The 23456-nt window shown below is 54.9% G+C and overlaps 4 protein-coding genes across 5 annotated transcripts in view; 3 read left to right on the top strand and 1 right to left on the bottom strand.

Annotated features, from left to right (window-relative positions):
- Positions 1 to 23456, top strand: part of LOC100584149 (sulfotransferase 1A3) — a 58490-nt gene that overhangs the window by 21791 nt on the left and 13243 nt on the right. The window lies entirely within an intron of this gene.
- Positions 1 to 23456, bottom strand: part of LOC100580038 (SAGA-associated factor 29) — a 79272-nt gene that overhangs the window by 3787 nt on the left and 52029 nt on the right. The gene's annotated exons all lie outside the window — the stretch shown is intronic.
- LOC100606648 (sulfotransferase 1A1-like) lies at positions 3955 to 8398 on the top strand. Of its 2 annotated transcripts, none has more exons than XM_004087382.3 (8): positions 3955 to 4062; positions 5150 to 5301; positions 5406 to 5531; positions 5621 to 5718; positions 6912 to 7038; positions 7134 to 7228; positions 7751 to 7931; positions 8054 to 8398. In XM_004087382.3, the coding sequence occupies exons 2-8, from the start codon at positions 5154 to 5156 to the stop codon at positions 8164 to 8166; spliced, it is 888 nt and encodes a 295-aa protein (XP_004087430.2). In that variant the 5' UTR covers positions 3955 to 4062; positions 5150 to 5153; the 3' UTR covers positions 8167 to 8398. The 2 variants fall into 2 exon arrangements, with proteins under 2 accessions (XP_004087430.2, XP_030654742.1); XM_030798882.1 differs by lacking the exon at positions 3955 to 4062 and adding an exon at positions 4669 to 4950.
- LOC100579364 (sulfotransferase 1A1) lies at positions 17693 to 22503 on the top strand. The gene is made up of 7 exons (XM_030798942.1): positions 17693 to 18248; positions 18353 to 18478; positions 18568 to 18665; positions 21100 to 21226; positions 21322 to 21416; positions 21916 to 22096; positions 22219 to 22503. The coding sequence occupies exons 1-7, from the start codon at positions 18101 to 18103 to the stop codon at positions 22329 to 22331; spliced, it is 888 nt and encodes a 295-aa protein (XP_030654802.1). The 5' UTR covers positions 17693 to 18100; the 3' UTR covers positions 22332 to 22503.

Consider the following 23456-nt stretch of genomic DNA (forward strand, 5'->3'; position numbering starts at 1 on the left):
AGGGGCGGGGCCTGGGGCTAGGCTGAAGCCGGGAGTGAGGAGCCCGCTCTCCGGTGGAATTGGAGGGGACCCGCGGTTGCGCGCGGGAGGGCTCACAGGGACACACCCCGTTCTCTTCCCCACGGAGACGGTGCTCATCGTGCACGGCTTCCCGTCTGCCCTGTCTGCCCTTCGGGTAAGCAAAGAGACCGGGCGGCGGCAGGCGAGCGAGGGCTTGGGGTCCGCCGCCTGCCCGGAGCCGCCCTGAGGCCCTCGTACCCTGTCGCGGTTGGACTGGGCCTGGCACCCCCGCCCTAGGCGGGCCTCCTGCTCCCGCTGAACCTCGACCTCCGCCCGGACCTCTGCCCGACGCGCCGCACGGGCGATGGCCTTCGGGCGTCCACGGCACGAGGGCACCGCGCAGGTCCCTTTGCTGACGCCAATCCTGAGCCTGAGAGGGACCCGGGGCCCAAGAGGCCTGTGCACCCTGCGTGCCCTCGCGCTCCAGGGGAGGTCCGCCTCAGGCAGGGCAGTTCATACTCCGGACGACTTCGGATCCAGCTGTTTGTTGGGGAACCAGGAAACGCCCTGACACTTTTGTGGCCCTGTCCCCGTCTCTAAGATAGGAATGATAGTATTTCTGGCCATTCCTGAGCACAGCAGGACCTCCCTTTTCCCTTTGATTGGCAGGTTCTTCTCTACACCTGTCTTGATAACCTGTCACCTCCACAGGGAGGTCTTCCCTATCTCCCGATTTAAAATTGCAGCTCTGAGAAGCCGGCCATGGTGGCATATGCCTGTAGTCCCAGCTACGGGGGAGGCCGAGGTCGGAGGATTGCTTGAGCTCAGGATTTGGAGGCTGCAGTGAGCTATGATCGCTCCACTGCACTACAGCCTGGGCAAAAGAGCAAGAAACTGTCTCTAAAAATATAAAATAAAATTGCACCTCTTGTGTACTTCCCCGTCCGCTCCTTTTCCTGAATACTTATTATCTCACCTGCTAGGTGTTTTATTGCTCTTGTTAGTCTCTCCCACCCCAAACTTTGCACTAAACTGCCCAAGGGCAGCTCTTGTCACTGCTGTAGAACAAAGTCCTGCATACAGCCGATGGACAAGAAATAGTTAATAAAATAATGGATGACGGGCGCCTTCTAAGGAAGTTCAGGTCTGGCTGCAGTGGTGAGGCTGTGACTCAATCACTCACTGCTGATGCTCCCAGGGCCTTCACCAGCTTAGTCCTAGTGGGCAAGCATTTTAAATCCTCACCTCCATTTCCTCATCTGTAAGATGCAAATAACAGTCACCCTTGCCTCATGGGATGGAGCTGTATAATGCCCGGAACAGTGCCTGCTGCACAGAGGGGCTTGCTGCCAGCTCCCTCTCCCTACTTGTCTCTTACCTGCCTGCTGCCTGGGATGGGATGAAGAGGGGTCCTTGTGTCGCCCCAACCCTGGCTGTTGGCTAAGAGCCCAAGTGATCTGCCTGTCAGAGGAGTTCCTTCCGGAAGAACCAGGGCAGCTTCTGCCCCTAGAGGTCCAATGCCCTAGGTGAGTGCAGTACCCTGGCTCCAGCCTGGTCCACCTCTAGGAAGAGGGTGCCCAGTTGTGCAATCCAGGCCGGGGCAGCCAAGTCCTGATCTTGGTATTCAGGGCTGAGCCTGGAGGGGGCTTGTGATGCCTGACTCTGTATCTCTCTCTGGCCCCATGCCTTGGTAACTGTGAGGTGTCACTGCTTTGGGTGACCTGATCTGGCTATGCCAGATGAGCACGGGGGAAATAGTAGAAGACTCGGAATTAGAAGACGGGAGTGGGCTTTGGCCCCAGCCTCCCTACCCCACTCCCTGCCCTGGGCTGCCTGTGACCAACCTTCTTGCCTCTGCAGGCACAGTGGACAGCCCTGCTGGAGACCTGATCCTCAGTGTCCCTAATCCCCTCCAGATACTGGTGGCCTAGGGGAGGTCCTCAAAGACTGGTGGGACATCGACCTCAGCCCGTCTCCAGGCTCTTTTTTTTTTTTTTTTTTTTTTGAGACAGAGTTTCACTCTTGTTGTCCAGGCTGGAGTGCAATCGTGCGATCTCGGCCCACCGCAACCTCCACCTCCCGGGTTCAAGCGATTCTCCTGCTTCAGCCTCCCGAGTATCTGGGATTACAGGCATGTGCTACCACGCCTGGCTAATTTTCTATTTTTAGTAGAGACAAGGTTTCTCCATGTTGATCAGGCTGGTCTCGAACTCCCAACTTCAGGTGATCTGCCTGCCTTGGCCTCCCAAAGTGCTGGGATTACAGGCATGAGCCACTGCGCCAGGTCTTCTCCAGGCTCTTGACACCTTAGCCAGAAACAATTTAAGGACAAGTCAGAAAGTCATGAACATAGGGAGATTTCTTGCAGAGTAAAAAGACTCATTCAAGAAGGGGAATGTGGGGGTCCTCAAGAGAGTGTCTCATGCCCTACGAGGTTTGGGGCTGACCTTTATGGGCTTCTTTAACTAAAGAGGGGTATATTCATGAAGATTCCATGAAAAGGTAAAGATTTCTAAAAACCGTGGTGCCACAATTTACACCCAAATACAGCTGTTCCTGGAGCTGTCGTGGCACTGGTGGGTGTATGGTTTCATATGTTACTGATCGTACAATGAGATCCTAGGTGAAACCTACATCAGATACAGCGCCATGTTGTGTCTGGTTGGTCGTAGCCAGCTTGGTCTTCATCCTATTTTTCAGGGACTTATTGGCCCTTAGCACATGCAGCTATTTCAAGTTTCCTTTTTCTGCTCATGTGAAACTGCTGCCTGGGATTTATTCTCTGGCTACCACTCTATTAATCTCACATTCTTGCCTCTTTACTGTGCCACCCCCTGCTGTTCAGGCTGGTTTTCACTAGAGTGCAATACAAAGTCTGAGTCAAAGGGGGCCTCCTGAAGGTTGCTGAGGGCAGGGGCGGTGGTAGTAGCCCGAGGACCTGCCAGTCACGGGGATTCCTCAGGGGCACAGAGGAGGGAAGAAGGGCCTGTGGCCCTAGCAGGGGAGCAGCCTCTCCTCTGCCTGGAAACCCCATGTCTCTCAGCTTTCCCCGCTTGCCTCTGAACTCATGCATTTCTTGGAAGGCTTGGGAGACTCACCTTTACTCAGATGGTTGGTTACCTGTCTCGTGCCCAGCTTGACCTTGGACTTTAAAGTGAGGACAAAGAATGAGGAGGATGGGGTATGCCCTCCTTCCACGGGGCCCTGTGGCTTCCAAGCCTCAGCCTCCTCTGGTCTCTTGTCTGTGGAGCCTCCTTCAAACCCAGGGAAACAAAACCACCTGCCACGGGCTGCTGTTCTTCTAGGATCTTCTATTGATGTTCTGTGAGTTCCCCCAGAACCCATGAAGCTGGGGCTGCCTCCCAGGGCAATAGGACTGCAGTGTCCTTGTTCTTTCTTGTTCTATGCATCCATGCTCTGCTCCATCCCTGCCCCTTCACTCTGCCCACACACAGCCCTCTAGACTGGCCTTGTGGTCAGAGCCTGGAGTGCATGGGCTGCTGGAGGCCTGTGGGCTGCACTGAGCCAAAACCCCTGGTACCTTCAAGACTGGCCTGGAGCCAGCAGGTAGGTGACTTTTTCCTGGGCCTGCCTATCCCATCTTTCTCCTCCAATCCCTCCCCTCTCTTGCCTGGCTAAATTAGAGAAAGCTTGTCTGTTGGCCGGCCTGGCAGGGTGGAGTTCAGGGGCAGGTCAGGAGCCCCGTGACAGCTCAAAAACAAAACAAAGCAAACAAAAAAAACCCTACAAAAACAAACCCACCATTGGGCCCTTTCCTCTTTCATTCTTTGTTTTCTACACAGCAAACCCATTCATGGCTTTGGAGATCACTTTAAGCTTGTCTCCAGCTGGCAAACTAAGGAGGGTAATGGAGAAGCTCCTCCACCCCCAACCCCACCTCTTCCTTCCGGAAGCAATTCTAAGTCCGGCCCTGGCTCCAGATCCCTCCCACACTGGACCTAGGAAACCCTCAGCACAGACAAACCCCTGCATTCCCACACAGCACCCACACTCAGCCACTGCGGGCCAGGAGGGCACAAGGCCAAGTTCCCGACAGCTCAGGTGAGTGACACACTGGAATGGCCCAGGGCGCCCTCACCCTGCTCAGCTTCTGACTCCAACATTCCAGAAACCGAGGCCTCTGCCATCCCTGCCCTTTCCCCATGGATATCCCATTTCAGACAACCCTGGCCGGCATGAATCCCCCTCCCTTCCTTTTTTTTTTTTTTTTTTTTTGCCCAGGGAGGCCAGGTCTTGCTGTCACCCAGGCTGGAGTGCTGTGGGATCCTGGCCACTGTAGCCTTGAATTCCTGGGCTCACGTGAATCTCCTGCCTCAGCCTCTGGAGTAGCTAGGACTACAGGCCCTCACCATCCTGCCTGGTTAATGTTTAAGAATATTTTTTAAAGATTTTTAGAGATGGGGTCTTGTAGTGCTGCCCCAGGTTGGTCTCCAACTCCTGGCCTTGGCCTCCCTAGGGTCTGGGATTATAGGCGGGATCCACCCTGCCTGGGCCTGTGCTTTTGCTGAGTCATCAGAGTTTTGTTCATTCCCACACCAGCTCTGGCCCCTAATACCAGCCCAGTACCTCAATGGGCCGTGTTTGTCCTGGAGCCCAGATGCCCTGTGGCTGGGCAAATGGATCACAGGCCTGGCTGGCCTGGGAGGTTTCCACATGTGAGGGGCCTGAGGGGCTCAAGGAGGGGAGCATCGGGGAGAGGAGCCCACTGGGTGGAGGCTGGGGGGTCACAGCAGGAAATGGTGAGACAAAGGGCCCTGGCTGGCAGGGAGACAGCACAGGAAGGTCCTAGAGCTTCCTCAGTGCAGCTGGACTCTCCTGGAGACCTTCACACACCCTGATATCTGGGCCTTGCCCCACGAGGGTGCTTTCACTGGTCTGAACCATGGCCCAGGCCCTGGGATTTTGAACAGCTCTGCAGGTGAATGAAAGGTGCGGCCAGGCTGGGGAACCACCACATTAGAGGCAGACCTGGTTTTCAGCCCCAGCCCCGCCACTGACTGGCTTTGTGAGCGCGGGCAAGTCACTCAGCCTCCCTAGGCCTCAGTGACTTCCCTGAAAGCAAGAATTCTGCTTTCTTGCTGTTGTGATGGTGTTAAGGGAATGGGCCTGGCTTTGGCCCCTGATGCAGGAACATGGAGCTGATCCAAGACACCTCCCGTCCGCCACTGGAGTACGTGAAGGGGGTCCCACTCATCAAGTACTTTGCAGAGGCACTGGGACCCCTGCAGAGCTTCCGGGCCTGGCCCGATGACGTGCTCATCAGCACCTACCCCAAGTCCGGTAGGTGAGGGGGGCCACCCACCCTCTCCCAGGCGGCATTCCCCACCTTGGCCAGCGAGGTCGTGCCCTCAGCCTGCTCACCTCCCATCTACCTTCCTCTCCAGGCACCACCTGGGTGAGCCAGATTTTGGACATGATCTACCAGGGCGGCGACCTGGAGAAGTGTCACCGAGCTCCCATCTTCATGCGGGTGCCCTTCCTTGAGTTCAAAGCCCCAGGGATTCCCTCAGGTGTGTGAGTGTGTCCTGGGGGCAAGGGGAGTGGAGGAAGACAGGGCTGGGGCTTCATCTCACCAGACCTTCCCTGACCTACTGCTCAGGGATGGAGACTCTGAAAGACACACCGGCCCCACGGCTCCTGAAGACACACCTGCCCCTGGCTCTGCTCCCCCAGACTCTGTTGGATCAGAAAGTCAAGGTGAGACTGGACACAGTATTTCACGTCCGTAATTCCAGCACTTTGGGAGGGTGAGGCGGGCAGAGCACCTGAGGTTGGGAGTTTGAGAGCACCCTGAGCAACATACAAAAATCTTCTCTCTACTAAAAATACAACATTAGCTGGGTGTGGTGGCGGGTGCCTGTAATCCCAGCTACTCCGGAGCCTGAGACAGGAGAATCACTTGAACTCGGGAGGAGGAGGTTTCGATGAGCCAGAGATCGCACCATTGCACTCCGGCCTGAGCAACAAGAGCAAAACTCACAAAAATAAGTAAGTAAATAAATAAATAAATAAAGTGTGCCACCTGTGGTGGCTGACTGCTGTAATGCCAGCACTTTGGGAGGCCAAGGTGGGTGGAATGCTTGAGCTCAGGAGCTCCAGACAAGCCCGGGAAACATGGGGAGACTCCATCTCTATAAAAATGCAAATAATCAGCAGGGCATGGTGGCATGGTGGCATGGCGCTGTAGTCCCAGCTACTCGAAAGTCTGAGGTTGGAGGATTGCTTGAGCCTGGGAGGTCAAGGTGGCAGTGAGTTATTATCACTCCAGTGCACTCCAACCTGGGCGACAGGAAAAAAGAAAAACCAAGGTCTTTTTTTTTTTTTTTTTTGAGACTGTCTCAAAATAAATAAAATAAAATAAAATAAATCCCACAATTAAAAGAAAAAGCAAAGGTCCAGGTGTGGGGCATGTGAATCCAGGGAAGGAGGCCCCGGCTCAGCCCAGCTTTGGTCCTGTTCTTCTGGGAAAGTCGCCTCACTTCCTCCAGCCTTGTCTCATCTTCTTCGGGGGGACTGTCTGCCTCTTGCTCTGATGACCAAGAACATGAGACTCTTCAGTGTAGACCTAAGAAAGGTAGAGGGTGGGTCCTCACAGGCCCACAAAATTGGTGGTGGTGGGAACACACCTGGTGGAGCATGCCTTGCTCCAGATCGGGGTGTGACGCATTGATGCAGATTATATTACTACAGAATATGATGGTCTCAGGGACCAGGCAGGACTTTGGCTTCTGAACAGGGCTCAGATCCCGGCTTGGCCCTACCTGTGCCGTCAGATCTCAAACAAGTCAGCCTCTAAGCCTCAGGTTCCTCCTCTGCTAAACCAAGAGATGAGCTGGCCTGGGGCAGGCTGTGTGGTGATGGTGCTGGGGTGGAGTCTTCTGCTCCTGCAGGTGGTCTATGTTGCCCGCAACGCAGAAGATGTGGCGGTTTCCTACTACCACTTCTACCACATGGCCAAGGTGCACCCTGAGCCTGGGACCTGGGACAGCTTCCTGGAGAAGTTCATGGTCGGAGAAGGTGGGTTTGATGGGAGGAAGGAAGGTGTGGAGCCGAGGGGTGGTGGCTACAATGCACAGCAACCCTGTGTTGGGGCCCCCTGCCCGCTTCTCCAGTGTCCTACGGATCCTGGTACCAGCACGTGCAGGAGTGGTGGGAGCTGAGCCGCACCCACCCTGTTCTCTACCTCTTCTATGAAGACATGAAGGAGGTGAGACCACCTCTGATGCTTCTCTCCATGTGACTCCTGGGGGCAGGCACCTCACAGGGACCCGCCAAGGCCAACCAGCCCCCTCCCTGGGCAGCCCCCACAGCAGGCCTGGATTCCCCATCCTGCCTCCCTGGCCCAGGCCTCCCCGCTACAGGCCCCACCTGGCAGCAGGCCCCACACAGCTCTCATCTCCCGCACCTGAGTCAGCTGCATGGGTGGCCATGGATCACAAACTTAGTCCTATTGCTACACCCTGCCAAAGGGTGTGCCACCCAGGGCCACAGTCATGGAAGAAGACCATCCCAGTCCTCACCCATAGGAGCCAAGCCCAGCTCATGATGGGATCACAGGGCAGAGAGCAATTCATTTTACCCCAGGGACTGGCGGGCGGGGGGTTGAGGAGCTGTCTCTGCAGCGTTTCTAGAAGTGGCCAGATCGCCTCTGAGGTTAGAGAAGGGGACCCCTTTCACTTTTCCTGAATCAGCAATCCTAGCCTCCACTGAGGAGCTCTCTGCTGCTCAGAACCCCAAAAGGGAGATTCAAAAGATCCTGGAGTTTGTGGGGCGCTCTCTGCCAGAGGAGACTATTGACCTCATGGTTCAGCACACGTCGTTCAAGGAGATGAAGAAGAACCCTATGACCAACTACAGCACCGTCCCCCGGGAGTTCATGGACCACAGCATCTCCCCCTTCATGAGGAAAGGTGGGCGCCGGCCAGCACGGGGGTTTGGGGTGGGTGGGAGCAGCAGGTGGAGCCTCCCCATAGGCACTCGGGGCCTCCCCTGGGATGAGACTCCAGCTTTGCTCTCTGCCTTCCTCCCCCAGGCATGGCTGGGGACTGGAAGACCACCTTCACCGTGGCGCAGAATGAGCGCTTCAATGCGGACTATGCGGAGAAGATGGCAGGCTGCAGCCTCAGCTTCCGCTCTGAGCTGTGAGAGGGGCTCCTGGGGTCACTGCAGAGGGAGTGTGCGAATCAAGCCTGACCAAGCGGCTCAAGAATCAAATATGAATTGAGGGCCAGGGACAGTAGGTCATGTCTGTAATCCCAGCAGTTTGGGAGGTTGAGGTGGGAGGATCATTTGAGCTCAGGAGTTCAAGACCAACCTGGGCAATATAGTGAGATTCTGTTGAAAAAAAAAAAAATAAAATCAATTTTTAAAAAGAGAATAAAATATGACTTATGGGCCAGGCAGGGTGGCTCATGCCTGTAATCCCAGCAATTTGAGAAGTTGAGGCCAGAGGATCACTGGAGGACCGGAGGTTGGAAACAGCCTGGTCAACATTATAAGATGTCATCCCTACAAAAATTTGAGAAAATTATCTGCAAGTGGTGGTGGCACCTGTAGTCCCAGCTACTTGGCAAGTGAAGGCAGGAGGATCGCCTGAGCCAGGGAGGTTGTGGCTGCAATTGGCTGTGACTGGGCTAATCCACTCAAGCCTGAGGGACAGAGCGAACTTTGCTTGAGAAATAAATAAAATATAATATAATTAAAATAAATTATGATTCAGGACCAGTCTGGCCAACATGGTAAAACCCCGTCTCTACTAAAAAAAAAAAAAAAAAAAAAAAAAAAAAAAAAAATTAGCCAGTCATGGTGGCAGGCACCTGTAACCTCAGCTACTCTGGAGGCTGATGCAGGAGAATCACTTGAACCCAGGGACGGATGTTGCAGTGAGCCAAGATCACGCCACTTCACTCCAGCCTGGGCATAAGAGCAAAACTCTGTCTTGAAAATAAATAAATAATTAAATTAAATTGTTATTATTTGACCTGGGCTCCATGGCTTATGCCTGTAATCTCAGCACTTCAGCCTGGCAGATCACTTGAGGTCAGGAGTTCAAGACCAGCCTGGCCAGCATGGCAAAACCCCATCTCTACTAAAAATACAAAAATTTGATGGGCATGATGACAGGCGCCTGTAATCCCAGCTACTCCAGAGGCTGAGGTGGGAGAATCGATTGAATCCGGGAGGTGGAGTTTTCATTGAGCCGGGATCACGCCACTGCACTCCAGCCTGGGCAACAGAGCAAGACTCAGTCTTAAAACAACAACAACAACAATACATCTATGATTTGTGTTCAATGCAGAGTCTCTATTCCAAGCCAAGAGAAACCCTGAGCTGAAAGAGTGATCGCCCACTCGGGCCAAATACGGCCACTTCCCCGCTCCAGCTCCTCAACTTGCCCTGTTTGGAGAGGGGAGAGGGTCTGGAGAAGTAAAACCCAGGAGACAAGTGGAAGGGGAATGTGTTTAATCCCAGCACGTCCTCTGCTGTCCTGCCCTGTGTCGTTGGGGGATGGCGAGTCCGCCGGGCAGCATCACTTTTTCTTGGGCTCCTTACAAGCCACCACATACCTCTGAGCCACATTGAGGGGAGGGGGATAGCCGTCTGCATAGGAGGTGTCTTCAAACAGGACCGAGTAGTCATCCTGGGGCTGTGGGGCAGACAGACAGGAGGGGCTGCTCAGAAACCCCCAGGCCAGGACAGGCACCCCCTTCCCCCAGCCTAGACCACAGGAGCCTCTGGGCCATGGACTCTCAGCCACTCCTATCATCCTTCACTCTGGGGTCAAGAAGTCTTGGCCCGGTCCCTGCTGCTACAGAGCTCTTTTCTCAGTGGCTGGAGGCCTAGGGCAGTGAAAAGGGTGGGGAGAGGAAGAGGTGCTGACTGCTTCCCCAGTGGGGCCATAGCTGGAGGGTCTGCTGCCTTTCAGGGACTCTGTGTTCAGAGGACCGAGGGCAGCCCAGAGGGTGGCAGGCACGGATCCTGGCCTCAGGTGGCTTGTGTTCCATGTCACCAGGAGCATGAGGGGGCAGGAGCCATGGGCTCAGGGCAGGAGCTTCCCATCTTGGAGCTGGTTCTCCTGGGGCTGCAGAAGGGAAGGCGCTGACTTGGGGCTTGCCAAGGCTGCCAGGGCTGGCAAGGGGACAGTGGCCTTTGGGGCTGGAGTGGAAGAGGGAGGGCTGCTGGCAGGTCCCATTAGCTCAGGAGATGAGGACAAGGGGGACAAGGAAGAGGACCCTTAGCCTCTGTAATCAATCAGCCTATTCCTGGTGTCACCAATGACCTCTCCCCTGGAGGCTGCTTTACCCGCTGTAGGGGTGCATGGATCAGGGCACGGTAGAAGCAGGTGGTCTGGGGATACAGGGCCAACATCAGCTGCTCCTTCTGGAACAAGGCCTTGGGGTCCATCTGGGGGTTGGCCTTCCATGGAGGCCGTGACTGCCAGCTCATGGTGTGTCTCCTGGGGGTTGTGTCAATCTGTGTCTGGGGACACTCCTTCCCAGCTTGACGGCTGTTGTAATACCTGGGTTCTTGTCTTCTTGGTTTAAAATAAATTAAGCAGGCAGTGCGCGGTGGCTCACGCCTATAATCCCAGCACTTTGGGAAGCTGAGGTGCGTGGATCACCTGAAGTCAAGAGTTCAAGACCAGCCTGGCCAACATGATGAAACCCTCTCTCTACTAAAAATACAAAATTAGCCAGGCGTGGTGGTGAGCCCTGTAATCCCGGCTACTCTGGAGGCTGAGGCAGGAGAATCGCTTGAACCCAGGACTCAGAGTTTGCAGTGAGTCGAGATTGTGCCACTGCACTCTAGCCTGGACCACAGAGCGAGACTCTATCTAAAATAATAATAATAATAATAAATAAAATAATTTAAACAAGAGACACACAACAAAAGTGCAGCACAGAGTAGCTTATTGCAAAAGAAAACAGTATTTTCAAAGTTAAGTGCAGAATAGACAATACACCTTGAGCGTGTTCAGAATGGGCTGCTTGTCAGGGTGGGACAGTGTTGATACTGCAGGAAAAACTCCCTTTATGGGAATCTTACATAACTGTTCATAATGGGTGGGAAGAGGCGTCACGAGTAAGCATGTTCTGGGTGGTCCTCTGGGTGCACATGGGCATTTGCTATACATGCCTGTTCCTAGGACTCATGTCTCATTAGCATTTTAAATCTCCACCCAGGGGTGTGGTTTTTACTATTAAAATGAGCAAAGGTCAGTTTGCTGACCCTTTGCACATGTTCTCAAAAGGGAAAGTCCCAACTGGGGATAGCTTTGTTTGAATGAGCTCAGTGACCAGGCGAATGCTGAGGCTTACTGTGTTGGCCGTGCGGTCACCAAGGTCACAGCATCCTGAGAACGTGGTTTTCTCCCTGAGTAACAAGGCCTCGGGGTCTGTCTCGGGGTTGGCCTTCCAATGGGGCAGCGGGATGATCCAGCGCCAGCTCATCCGTGTGTCTCCAGGTGGTAGAGGGGCTTGTGTCAACCTGTGGCCAGGAGGGGATGCTCCTTCCCAGCTGTTAGGCTGCCCAGGGGCTCCATGCCCTCCCCTGGCCTGGACACTCATGCTTTGCCTTCTTCATCAATGTCATCTACCTCATACCTGTGGACAAAAGGAGGAAAACGCTGGATGCACCCAGGGGCACAGTCCCTGTGGGGGAGTGTGGAGGACGGGGGCAGGGTGAGGACCCGGTGCTCCCTGCACAGCTGGCCCCGCCCACAGCACGCTCTGTGGAGTTTTTCTCCCGCTGTGCAGATGGGAAGCAGAGTGGCAGCCCAGGCAGGTGCAGTGACCAGAGAGCAGCCCTGGGGCTGTTGGAGGAGCCCCTGGGAGCCTCCAACTCCCGAGTGAGCCCGAGGGCCCAGCAGGACTGTGACCCCTTCGGCCAGGTGTCCTACAGGGGCTGCTGGGCTCAGCTACAGATGGGCGAGACAGCAGCATAGTGGGCACCCAGAGGGAAGAACCAAGGAGGGACAAAGCGGGTTTCGAGGTGCTGGTGAGGCTCTCTTCTTGATGTCGGTGCTGAACTAGAAGTGTGTTTAACAAGAATTTCCTAAAATTCAAAGGGTTCCACAGGAGTCGTGGCTAGGCCGGGGCGCTTCTTCAGCATCTACCTGCTCTATGGCCTGAACCCCTGTCATCAGGGCCACATTTATGTGGGGTTCACTGTCAGCCCTGCTTGTCAGGTCCAGCAGCACAATGGGGGCCGCACAAAAGGCAGGGCCCAGGCCTGGCGTGGTGGCTCAAGCCTGTAAACCCAACACATTGGGAGGCCGAAGCGGTCGGATCACTTGAGGTCAGGAGTTCGAGACCAGCCTGGCCAACATGATGAAACCCCGTCTTTACTAGAAATACAAAAATTAGCCAGGCATGGTGGCACGTGCCTGTAATTAGAGCTACTCAAAAGGCTGAGGCAGGAGAATAGCTTGAAAGGTGGGGCAGGGGGGCAGTGGCAGTGGTTGCAGTGAGCCAAATCGGGCCATTGCACTCCGGGTGAGACGGGAAGGGTCTCTGTGCCAGGAAGAAGGCTCCCTGGAGGAGGCAGACCCTGCTGGGCACAGGCCTGATGAGAGGGAGTGGGCAGGCCTGTGACATGGGTGGGGAGTCCAGAGCCGGGACGGGACCTGTGGCAGAGGAGGAGCATGAAGGGGAGCCGGTGCCCTGGGAATCTCGGCGATGGAACTCCAGGGAGGAGCCGGCTGGGGCAGAGGTGATGATCCAGGATGCGGGCCAGCGTAGGGGTCTTGGTGGGCACTCTGGGGTCGGATGGAGCGCAGGAGGGAGAAGAGGGGGGACAGGTGGGTACCTGGGCTGGAGGCGGGTCCTGAGGTGGGCAGGTGCAGGGGGCGTGACTTCATTCAGGGGCAGGGCCTGGGGCTAGGCTGAAGCCGGGAGTGAGGACCCCGCTCTCCGGTGGAATTGGAGGGGACTCGCGGTTGGGCGCGGCAGGACTCACAGGGACACCCCCGTTCTCCTCCCCAGGGAGATAGTGCTCGTCGTGCACGGCTTCCTGTCCGCTGTGGCAACCCTTCGGGTAAGGAAGGAGACCGGGCGGCGGCAGGCGGGCAAGGGCTTGGGGTCCGCCCCCTGCCCCGAGCCGCCCTGACTCCTCCGTACCCTGCCGCGGTTGGAGTGGGCCTGGAACCCCCTCCATAGGCGCGCCTCCTGCTCCCGCTGCACCCCGATCTCCGCCGGGACCTCTATCCGCCGCGCCTCACGGGCGATGGCCTTCGGGTCTCCCCGGCCCCGCGGCGCCACGCAGGTCCCTTTGCTGACACCAACTCCGAGCCTGAGCCGGACCGGGGGCCCAAGAGGCCTGTGCGCCCTGCGCGCCCTCGCGCTCCAGGGGAGGTCCGCCCCAGGCAGGGCGGCTCATCCCCCCAGACAACTTCGGATCCAGCTGTTTGTTGAGGAATCAGGAAACGCCCTGACACTTTTGCGGCCCTGTCCCCGTCTCTAAGATAGGGATGATAGTATTTCTGGCCATTCCTGAGCACAGCAGGACCTGCCTTTTCCCTTTGATTGGCAGGTTCTTCTCTACACCTCTCTTGATAACCTGCCACCTCCACAGGGAGGTCTTCCCTATCTCCCGATTTAAAATTGCAGCTCTGAGAAGCCGGCCATGGTGGCACATGCCTGTAGTCCCAGCTACGGGGGAGGCCGAGGTGGGAGGATCGCCTGAGCCCAGGAGTTGGAGGCTGCAGTGAGCTATGATCACTCCACTGTACTACAGCCCGGGCAAAAGAGCAAGACCCTGTCTCTAAAAATATAAAATAAAATTGCACCTCTTGTGTACTTCCCCGTCTGCTCCTTTTCCTGAATACTTTGTTACTCGCTTCGTCTTTATGGCTCTCGTTGGTCTCTCCCACTCCAACCTTTGCACTAAACTGCCCAAGTGCAGCTCTTGTCACTGCTGTAGAACAAAGTCTTACACAGATCTGATGGCCAAGAAATAGTTAATAAAATAATGGACGATGGGCGGCTTCTACTGAGCACCCGCTAATTGTGAGTGAAGAAGAGGACTTGCCCTGTGGAGATTCAGTGACCTGCTGGGTGCTGCTGAGCTGTGAGGAAGATCAGGTCTGGCTGCAGTGGTGAGGCTGTGACTCAATCAATCACTGCTGAGGCTCACAGGACCTTCACCAGCTTAGTCCCAGGGGGCAAGCATTTTAAACCCACACCTCCATTTCCTCAAACATAAGATGCAAATAAGAATCACCCCTGCCTTATGGGATGGAGCTGTATAATGCCCGGAACAGTGCCTGCTGCACAGAGGGGCTTGCTGCCAGCTCCCTCTCCCTCCTTGTCTCTTACCTGCCTGCTGCCTGGGACAGGATGAAGAGGGGCCCTTGTGTTGTCCCAACCCTGGTCATTGGCTAAGAGCCCATGTGATCTGCCTGTGAGAGGAGTTCCTTCCGGAAGAACCAGGGCAGCTTCTGCCCCTAGAGGGCCAATGCCCTAGGTGAGTGCAGTCCTCTGGCCCCAGCCTGGTCCAGCTCTGGGAAGAGGATGCCCAGTTGTGCAATCCAGGCCGGGGCAGCCAAGTGCTGATCTTGGTATTCAGGGCTGAGCCTGGAGGGGGCTTGTGATGCCTGACTCTGTATCTCTCTCTGGCCCCATGCCTTGTTAGCTGTGATGTGTCACTGCTTTGGGTGACCTGATCTGGCTGTGCAGGATGAGCACGGGGGAAATAGTACAAGACTCGGAATTAGAAGACATGAGTGGGCTTTGGCCCCAGCCTCTCTACCCCACTCCCTGCCCTGGGCTGCCTGTGACCAACCTTCTTGCCTCTGCAGGCACAGTGGACAGCCCTGCTGGAGACCTGATCCTCAGTGTCCCTAATCCCCTCCAGATACTGGTGGCCTAGGGGAGGTCCTCAAAGACCGGTGGGACATCGAACTCAGCCTGTCTCCAGGCTCTTTTTTTTGTTGAGACGGAGTTTCACTCTTGTTGTCCAGGCTGGAGTGCAATCGCGCGATCTCGGCCCACCACAACCTCCGCCTCACGGGTTCAAGGAATTCTCCTGCCTCAGCCTCCCGAGTAGCTGGGATTACAGGCATGTGCTACCACGCTTGTCTAATTTTCTATTTTTAGTAGAGACAGGGTTTCTCCATGTTGGTCAGGCTGGTCTCAAACTCCCAACTTCAGGTGATCTGCCTGCCTCGGCCTCCCAAAGTGCTGGGATTACAGGCGTGAGCCACTGTGCCAGGCCTTCTCCAGGCTCTTGGCACCTTAGCCAGAAACAATTTAAGGACAAGTCCAAAGGTCATGAACGTGGGGAGATTTCTTGCAGAGTAAAAGGACTCACTCAAGAAGGGGAATGTGGGGGTCCTCAAGAGAGTGTCTCATGCCCTACAAGGTTTGGGGCTGACCTTTATGGGCTTCTTTAACTAAAGAGGGGTATATTCATGAAGATTCCATGAAAAGGTAAAGATTTCTAAAAACCGTGGTGCCACAATTTACGCCCAAATACAGCTGTTCCTGGAGCTGTCGTGGCACTGGTGGGTGTATGGTTTCATATGTTACTGATCGTACAATGAGATCCTAGAAAAAACCTACATCAGATACAGCACCATGTTGTGTCTGGTTGGTCGTAGCCAGCTTGGTCTTCATCCTATTTTTCAGGGACTTATTGGCCCGTAGCACATGCAGCTATTTCAAGTTTCCTTTTTCTGCTCATGTGAAACTGCTGCCTGGGATTTTCTATTCTCTTGCTACCACTCTATTAATCTCATATTCTCGCCTCTTTTCTGTGCTACCCTGTGTGGGTCTGACAGGTTGTTACTATAGTGCAATACAAAGTCTGAGTCAAGGGGACCTCCTGAGGGTTGCTGAGGGCAGGGGCGGAGGTAGTAGCCTGAGAACCTGCCAGTCACGGGGATTCCTCAGGGACACAGAGGAGGGAGGTGGGGCCCATGGCCCTAGCATATGAGAAGCCTCTCCTCTGCCTGGAAGCCCCATACCTCAGCTTCCCCCACACTCCCACGTGCCCGCTTGCCTCTGAACTCATGCATTTCTTGGAAGGCTTGGGAGACTCACCTTTACTCAGATGGTTGGTTACCTGTCTCGTGCCCAGCTTGACCTTGGACTTTAAAGTGAGGACAAAGAATGAGGAGGATGGGGTATGCCCTCCTTCCACGGGGCCCTGTGGCTTCCAAGCCTCAGCCTCCTCTGGTCTCTTGTCTGTGGAGCCTCCTTCAAACCCAGGGAAACAAAACCACCTGCCACGGGCTGCTGTTCTTCTAGGATCTTCTATTGATGTTCTGTGAGTTCCCCCAGGACCCATGAAGCTGGGGCTGCCTCCCAGGGCAATAGGACTGCAGTGTCCTTGTTCTTTCTTGTTCTATGCATCCATGCTCTGCTCCACCCCTGCCCCTTCACTCTGCCCACACACAGCCCTCTAGACTGGCCTTGTGGTCAGAGCCTGGAGTGCATGGGCTGCTGGAGGCCTGTGGGCTGCACTGGGCCAGAACCTCTGGCACCTTAAAGACTGGCCTGGAGCCAGAAGGTAGGTGACCTTTCCCGGGCCTGCCTATCCCATCTTTCTCCTCCAGTCCCTCCCCTCTCTTGCCTGGGTCAATTAGAGAAAGCTTGTCTGTTGGCCTGCCTGGCAGGGTAGAGTTCAGGGGCAGGTCAGGAGCCCCGTGACAGCTCAAAAAAAAAAAAGAAAACCTACAAAAACAAACCCACCATTGGGCCCTTTTCCCTTTCATTCTTCTGTTTTCTACACAGCAAACCCATTCGTGGCTTTGGAGATCACTTTAAGCTTGTCTCCAGCTGGCAAACTAAGGAGCGTAATGGAGAAGCTCCTCCACCCCCAACCCCACCTCTTCCTTCCGGAAGCAAATCTAAGTCCGGCCCTGGCTCCAGATCCCTCCCACACTGGACCTAGGAAACCCTCAGCACAGACAACACCCCTGCATTCCCACACAGCACCCACACTCAGCCACTGCGGGCCAGGAGGGCACAAGGCCAGGTTCCAGAGAGCTCAGGTGAGTGACACAATGGAATGGCCCAGGGCGCCCTCACCCTGCTCAGTTTGTGGATCCAACATTCCAGAAACCGAGGCCTCTGCCATCCCTGCCCTTTCCCCATGGATATCCCATTTCAGACAACCCCGGCCGGCGTGAATCCCACTCCCTTCCTTTTTTTTTTTTTTTTTTCCAGGGAGGCCAGGTCTTGCTGTCACCCAGGCTGGAGTGCTGTGGGATCCTGGCCACTGTAGCCTTGAATTCCTGGGCTCAAGTGATTCTCCTGCCTCAGCCTCTGGAGTAGCTAGGACTACAGGCCCTCACCATCCTGCCTGGTTAATTTTTTAAAATATTTTTAAAAGATTTTTAGAGATGAGGTCTTGCAATGCTGCCCCAGGTTGGTCTCTAACTCCTGGCCTTGGCCTCCCTAGGGTCTGGGATTACAGGCAGGAGCCACCCTGCCTGGGCCCATCCTTTTGCTGAGTCATCAGAGTTTTGTTCATTCCCACACCAGCTCTGGCCCCTACTAGCAGCTCAGTTCTTCAATGGGCCGTGTTTGTCCTGGAGCGCAGATGCCCTGTGGCTTGGCAAGTGGATCACAGGCCTGGCTGGCCTGGGAGGTTTCCACATGTGAGGGGCCTGAGGGGCTCAAGGAGGGGAGCATCGGGGAGAGGAGCCCACTGGGTGAAGACTGGGGGGTCACAGCAGGAAATGGTGAGACAAAGGGCACTGGCTGGCAGGGAGACAGCACAGGCAGGCCCTAGAGCTTCCTCAGTGCAGCTGGACTCTCCTGGAGACCTTCACACACCCTGATATCTGGGCCTTGCCCCACGAGGGTGCTTTCACTGGTCTGAACCATGGCCCAGGCCCTGGGATTTTGAACAGCTCTGCAGGTGAATGAAAGGTGCGGCCAGGCTGGGGAACCAGCGCATTAGAGGCAGACCTGGTTTTCAGCCCCAGCCCCGCCACTGACTGGCTTTGTGAGCGCGGGCAAGTCACTCAGCCTCCCTAGGCCTCAGTGACTTCCCTGAAAGCAAGAATTCTGCTTTCTTGCTGTTGTGATGGTGTTAAGGGAATGGGCCTTGCTCTGGCCCCTGATGCAGGAACATGGAGCTGATCCAGGACACCTCCCGCCCGCCACTGGAGTACGTGAAGGGGGTCCCACTCATCAAGTACTTTGCAGAGGCACTGGGACCCCTGCAGAGCTTCCAGGCCCGGCCCGATGACCTGCTCATCAGCACCTACCCCAAGTCCGGTAGGTGAGGGGGGCCACCCACCCTCTCCCAGGCAGCAGTCCCCACCTTGGCCAGTGAGGTCGTGCCCTCAGCCTGCTCACCTCCCATCTCCCTCCCTCTCCAGGCACTACCTGGGTTAGCCAGATTCTGGACATGATCTACCAGGGCGGCGACCTGGAGAAGTGTCACCGAGCTCCCATCTTCATGCGGGTGCCCTTCCTTGAGTTCAAAGCCCCAGGGATTCCCTCAGGTGTGTGAGTGTGTCCTGGGGGCAAGGGGAGTGGAGGAAGACAGGGCTGGGGCTTCATCTCACCAGACCTTCCCTGACCCACTGCTCAGGGATGGAGACTCTGAAAGACACACCGGCCCCACGGCTCCTGAAGACACACCTGCCCCTGGCTCTGCTGCCCCAGACTCTGTTGGATCAGAAGGTCAAGGTGAGGCTGGGCACAGTGTTTCACATCCATAATCCCAGCACTTTGGGAGGCTGAGCTGGGAAGATCCCTTGAAGCCAGATGTTCCAGACCAATCTCTTCCAAAAAAAAAAAAAAAATTAGCTGGGCGTGGTGGTGTGTGCCTGCAGTAGCAGCTACTCAGGAGGCTGAAGTGGGAGGATCACCTGAGCCTAGGAGTTCAAGAGTGAAGGCTGGGCACGGTGGCTCACACCTGTAATCCCAGCACTTTGGGAGGCCAAGGCGGGTGGATCATGAGGTCAGGAGATCGAGACCATCCTGGCTAACACGGTGAAACCCTGTCTCTACTAAAAAATACAAAAATTAGCTGGGCGCGGTGGCGGGCACCTGTAGTCCCAGCTACTAGGGAGGCTGAGGCAGGAGGATGGCGTGAACCTAGGAGGCAGAGCTTGCAGTGAGCCAAGATCCTGCCACTGCACTCCAGCCTGGGCAAAAGAGCGAGACCCTGTCTCAAAAAAAAAAAAAAAAGAGTGAAGTGAGCTATGATCACACCACTGCACTCCAGACTAGGTGACAGAGAAACCTTGTCTCAAAAAAAGATGAAGAATAAAAGGAGGGGCCGTCAGGCGCAGTTGCTCATGCCTGTCTTAAAGTGTCCCAGCACTTTAACAGGGTGAGGCTGGCAGATCACCTGAGGTCAGGAGTGGAGACCAGCCTGGCCAACATGACGAAATCCCATCTCTACTAAAAATCCGAAACAGTTAGCCAGGCATAGTGTTAGGCACCTGTAATCCCAGCTACTTGGGAGGCAGAGGCAGAAGAATTGCTTGAACCCGGGAGGCAGAGGTTGCAGTGAGCCGAGACTGCACCACTGCACTCCAGCCTGAGCAAGAAGAGCAAAACTCTGTCTCAGAAAAAAAAAGGGGGGGCCAGGCACGTGGCGGCTCACGCCTGTAATCTCAACACTTTGGGAGGTCAAGGCGGGTGGAACACCTGAGGTTAGGATTGGAGACCACCCTGGCCAACATGGGGAAACCCCATTCGTACTGAAAATACAAAAAATAGCCAGGCGTGGTGGTGGGCGCCTGTAATCCCAGCTTCTCGGGAGGCTGAGGCAGGATAATCGCTTGAACCTGGGAGGTGGGTGGTTGCAGTGAGCCAAGATCCAACCACGGCACTCCAACCTGGAAGACAGAAAGAGACTTCGTTTCAAACAAAGTAAATAAATAAAGATTTTAAAAAGGTGTCCGGGCGCATTGGCTCACGCCTGTAATCCCAGCACTTTGGGAGGCTGAGCCGCGCAGATCACCTGAGGTTGGGAGTTTGAGATCACCTGGAGCAACACAGAAAAACCCCGTCTCTACTAAAAATACAAAATTAACCAGGTGTGGTGGCGCATGCCTAAAATCCCAGCTACTCAGGAGCCTGAGGCAGTAGAATCACGTGAACCTGGGAGGAGGAGGTTGCAGTCAGCTGGAGATCGCGCCATTGCACTCCAGCCTGGGCAACAAGAGCGAAACTCCCTCAAAAATAAATAAATAAATAAATAAAGTATGCTACCTGTCGTGGCTGACTGCTGTAATGCCAGCACTTTGGGAGGCCAAGGTGGGTGGAATGCTTGAGCTCAGGAGTTCCAGACCAGCCCGGGAAACATGGGGAGACTCCATCTCTATAAAAATGCAAAATATCAGCAGGGCATGGTGGCATGGTGGCATGGCACTGTAGTCCCACCTACTCGAAAGTCTAAGGTTGGAGGATTGCTTGAGCCTGGGAGGTCAAGGTGGCAGTGAGTTATTATCACTCCAGTGCACTCCAACCAGGGCAACAGGAAAAAAGAAAAACCAAGGTCTTTTTTTTTTTTTTTTTTTTTTTGAGACTGTCTGTCTCAATAAATAAATAAATGAATAAATAAAAATAAAATAAAGTAAAATAAATCCCACAATTAAAAGAAAAACCAAAGGTCCAGGTGTGGGGCATGTGAATCCAGGGAAGGAGGCCCCGGCTCAGCCCAGCTTTGGTCCTGTTCTTCTGGGAAAGTCACCTCACTTCCTCCAGCCTTGTCTCATCTTCTTCGGGGCGGACTGTCTGCCTCTTGCTCTGATGACCAAGAACATGAGACTCTTCAGTGTAGACCTAAGAAAGGTAGAGGGTGGGTCCTCACAGGCCCACAAAATTGGTGGTGGTGGGAACACACCTGGTGGAGCATGCCTTGCTCCAGATCGGTGTGTGACGCATTGATGCAGATTATATTACTACAGAATATGATGGTCTCAGGGACCAGGCAGGACTTTGGCTTCTGAACAGGGCTCAGATCCTGGCTTGGCCCTACCTGTGCCATCAGATCTCAAACAAGTCAGCCTCTAAGCCTCAGGTTCCTCCTTTGCCAAACCAAGAGATGAGCTGGCCTGGGGCAGGCTGTGTGGTGATGGTGCTGGGGTGGAGTCTTCTGCTCCTGCAGGTGGTCTATGTTGCCCGCAATGCAAAAGATGTGGCGGTTTCCTACTACCACTTCTACCACATGGCCAAGGTGCACCCTGAGCCTGGGACCTGGGACAGCTTCCTGGAGAAGTTCATGGTCGGAGAAGGTGGGTTTGATGGGAGGAAGGAAGGTGTGGAGCCGAGGGGTGGTGGCTACAATGCACGGCAACCCTGTGTTGGGGCCCCCTGCCTGCTTCTCCAGTGTCCTACGGATCCTGGTACCAGCACGTGCAGGAGTGGTGGGAGCTGAGCCGCACCCACCCTGTTCTCTACCTCTTCTATGAAGACATGAAGGAGGTGAGACCACCTCTGATGCTTCCCTCCATGTGACTCCTGGGGGCAGGCACCTCACAGGGACCCGCCAAGGCCAACCAGCCCCCTCCCTGGGCAGCCCCCACAGCAGGCCTGGATTCCCCATCCTGCCTTCTTGGCCCAGGCCTCCCCGCTACAGGCCCCACCTGGCAGCAGGCCCCACACAGCTCTCATCTCCCGCACCTGAGTCAGCTGCATGGGTGGCCACGGATCAGAAACTTAGTCCTATTGCTACACCCTGCCAAAGGGTGTGCCACCCAGGGCCACAGTCATGGAAGAAGATCATCCCAGTCCTCACCCATAGGCTCCAAGACCAGCTCATGATGGGATCACAGGGCAGAGAGCAATTCATTTTACCCCAGGGACTGGGGCCCCGGTGGTGGAGGCTCTTCGGGGTTTCCAGGGGAAGTGGCCAGATCCCCTCTGAGGTTAGAGAGGGGGACCCATTTTGCTTTGCTCCACTGAGGAGCCCTCTGCTGCTCAGAACCCCAAAAGGGAGATTCAAAAGATCCTGGAGTTTGTGGGGCGCTCTCTGCCAAAGGAGACCGTGGACTTCATGGTTCAGCACACGTCATTCAAGGAGATGAAGAAGAACCCTATGACCAACTACACCACCGTCCCCCAGGAGTTCATGGACCACAGCATCTCCCCTTTCATGAGGAAAGGTGGGCACCGGCCAGCACGGGGGTTTGGAATGGGTGGGAGCAGCAGCTGGAACCTCCCCATAGGCACTCGGGGCCTCCCGGGGGATGAGACTCCAGCTTTGCTCCCTGCCTTCCTCCCCCAGGCGTGGCTGGGGACTGGAAGACCACCTTCACCGTGGCGCAGAATGAGCGCTTCGATGCAGACTATGCGGAGAAGATGGCAGGCTGCAGCCTCAGCTTCCGCTCTGAGCTGTGAGAGGGGCTCCTGGGGTCACTGCAGAGGGAGTGTGTGAATTAAGCCTAACCAAGGGGCGAATCAATCCTGACCAAGAATAAAATATCAATTGAGGGCCAGGGACAGTAGGTCATGCCTGTAATCCCAGCAATTTGGGAGGCTGAGGTGGGAGGATCATTTGAGCTCAGGAGTTCAAGATTAACCAGGGCAACATAGTGAGATTCTGTTGAAAAAAAAAAATAACAAAATAAAATCAATTTTTAAAAAAGAGAATAAAATATGATTTGTCGGCCAGGCAGGGTGGCTCATGTCTGTATTCCCAGCAATTTGAGAAGTTGAGGCCAGAGGATCACTGGAGGACAGGAGTTTGGGACCAGCCTGGTCAATGTTACAAGACACCAATCTTACAAAAATTTGAGAAACTTATCTGCATGTGGTGGTGGGCACCTGTAGTCCCAGCTACTTGGCAAGTGAAGGCAGGAGGATCGCCTGAGCCAGGGAGGTTGTGGCTGCAGTTGTCTGTGACTGGGCTAATCCACTCAAGCCTGAGGGACAGAGTGAACCCTGCCTGAGAAATAAACAATTTAATGAAAATAAATTTGATTCGTGACCAGCCTGGCCAGCATGGTGAAACCCCGACTCTACTGAAAAACAAACAAACAAACAAAACAAAATAAACAAACAAAAAACATAAATTGGGGGGCGTAGTGTGGGGGCGCCTGTAATCCCAGCTACTCGGGAGGCTGAGGCAGGAGAATCGCTTGAACTGGTGGGGGAGAGGGCAGAGGTTGCAGTGAACCAAGATCGCCCCACTTCACTCCAGCCTAGGCATAAGAGTGAAACTCCATCTCGAAAAAATAATAATAATGAATAAAATAAAATAAATTATGATTTGGGATGGGCTCGGTGGCTTATGCCTCTAATCCCAGCACTTCAGCCTGGTGGATCATTTGAGGTCAGGAGTTGGAGACCAGCCTGGCCAACATGGTGAAGCCCCGTCTCTACTAAAAATACAAAAATTAGCTGGGCATGATGGTGTGTGCCTGTAACAATCCCACCTACTCTGGAAGCTGAGGTGGGAGAATCTATTGAACCTGGGAGGTGGAGGTTTTAGTGAGCTGGGATCCCACCACTGCACTTCAGCCT

The sequence above is a fragment of the Nomascus leucogenys genome, chromosome 2, assembly GCF_006542625.1.
Source record: "Nomascus leucogenys isolate Asia chromosome 2, Asia_NLE_v1, whole genome shotgun sequence".
Taxonomy (NCBI): domain Eukaryota; kingdom Metazoa; phylum Chordata; class Mammalia; order Primates; family Hylobatidae; genus Nomascus; species Nomascus leucogenys.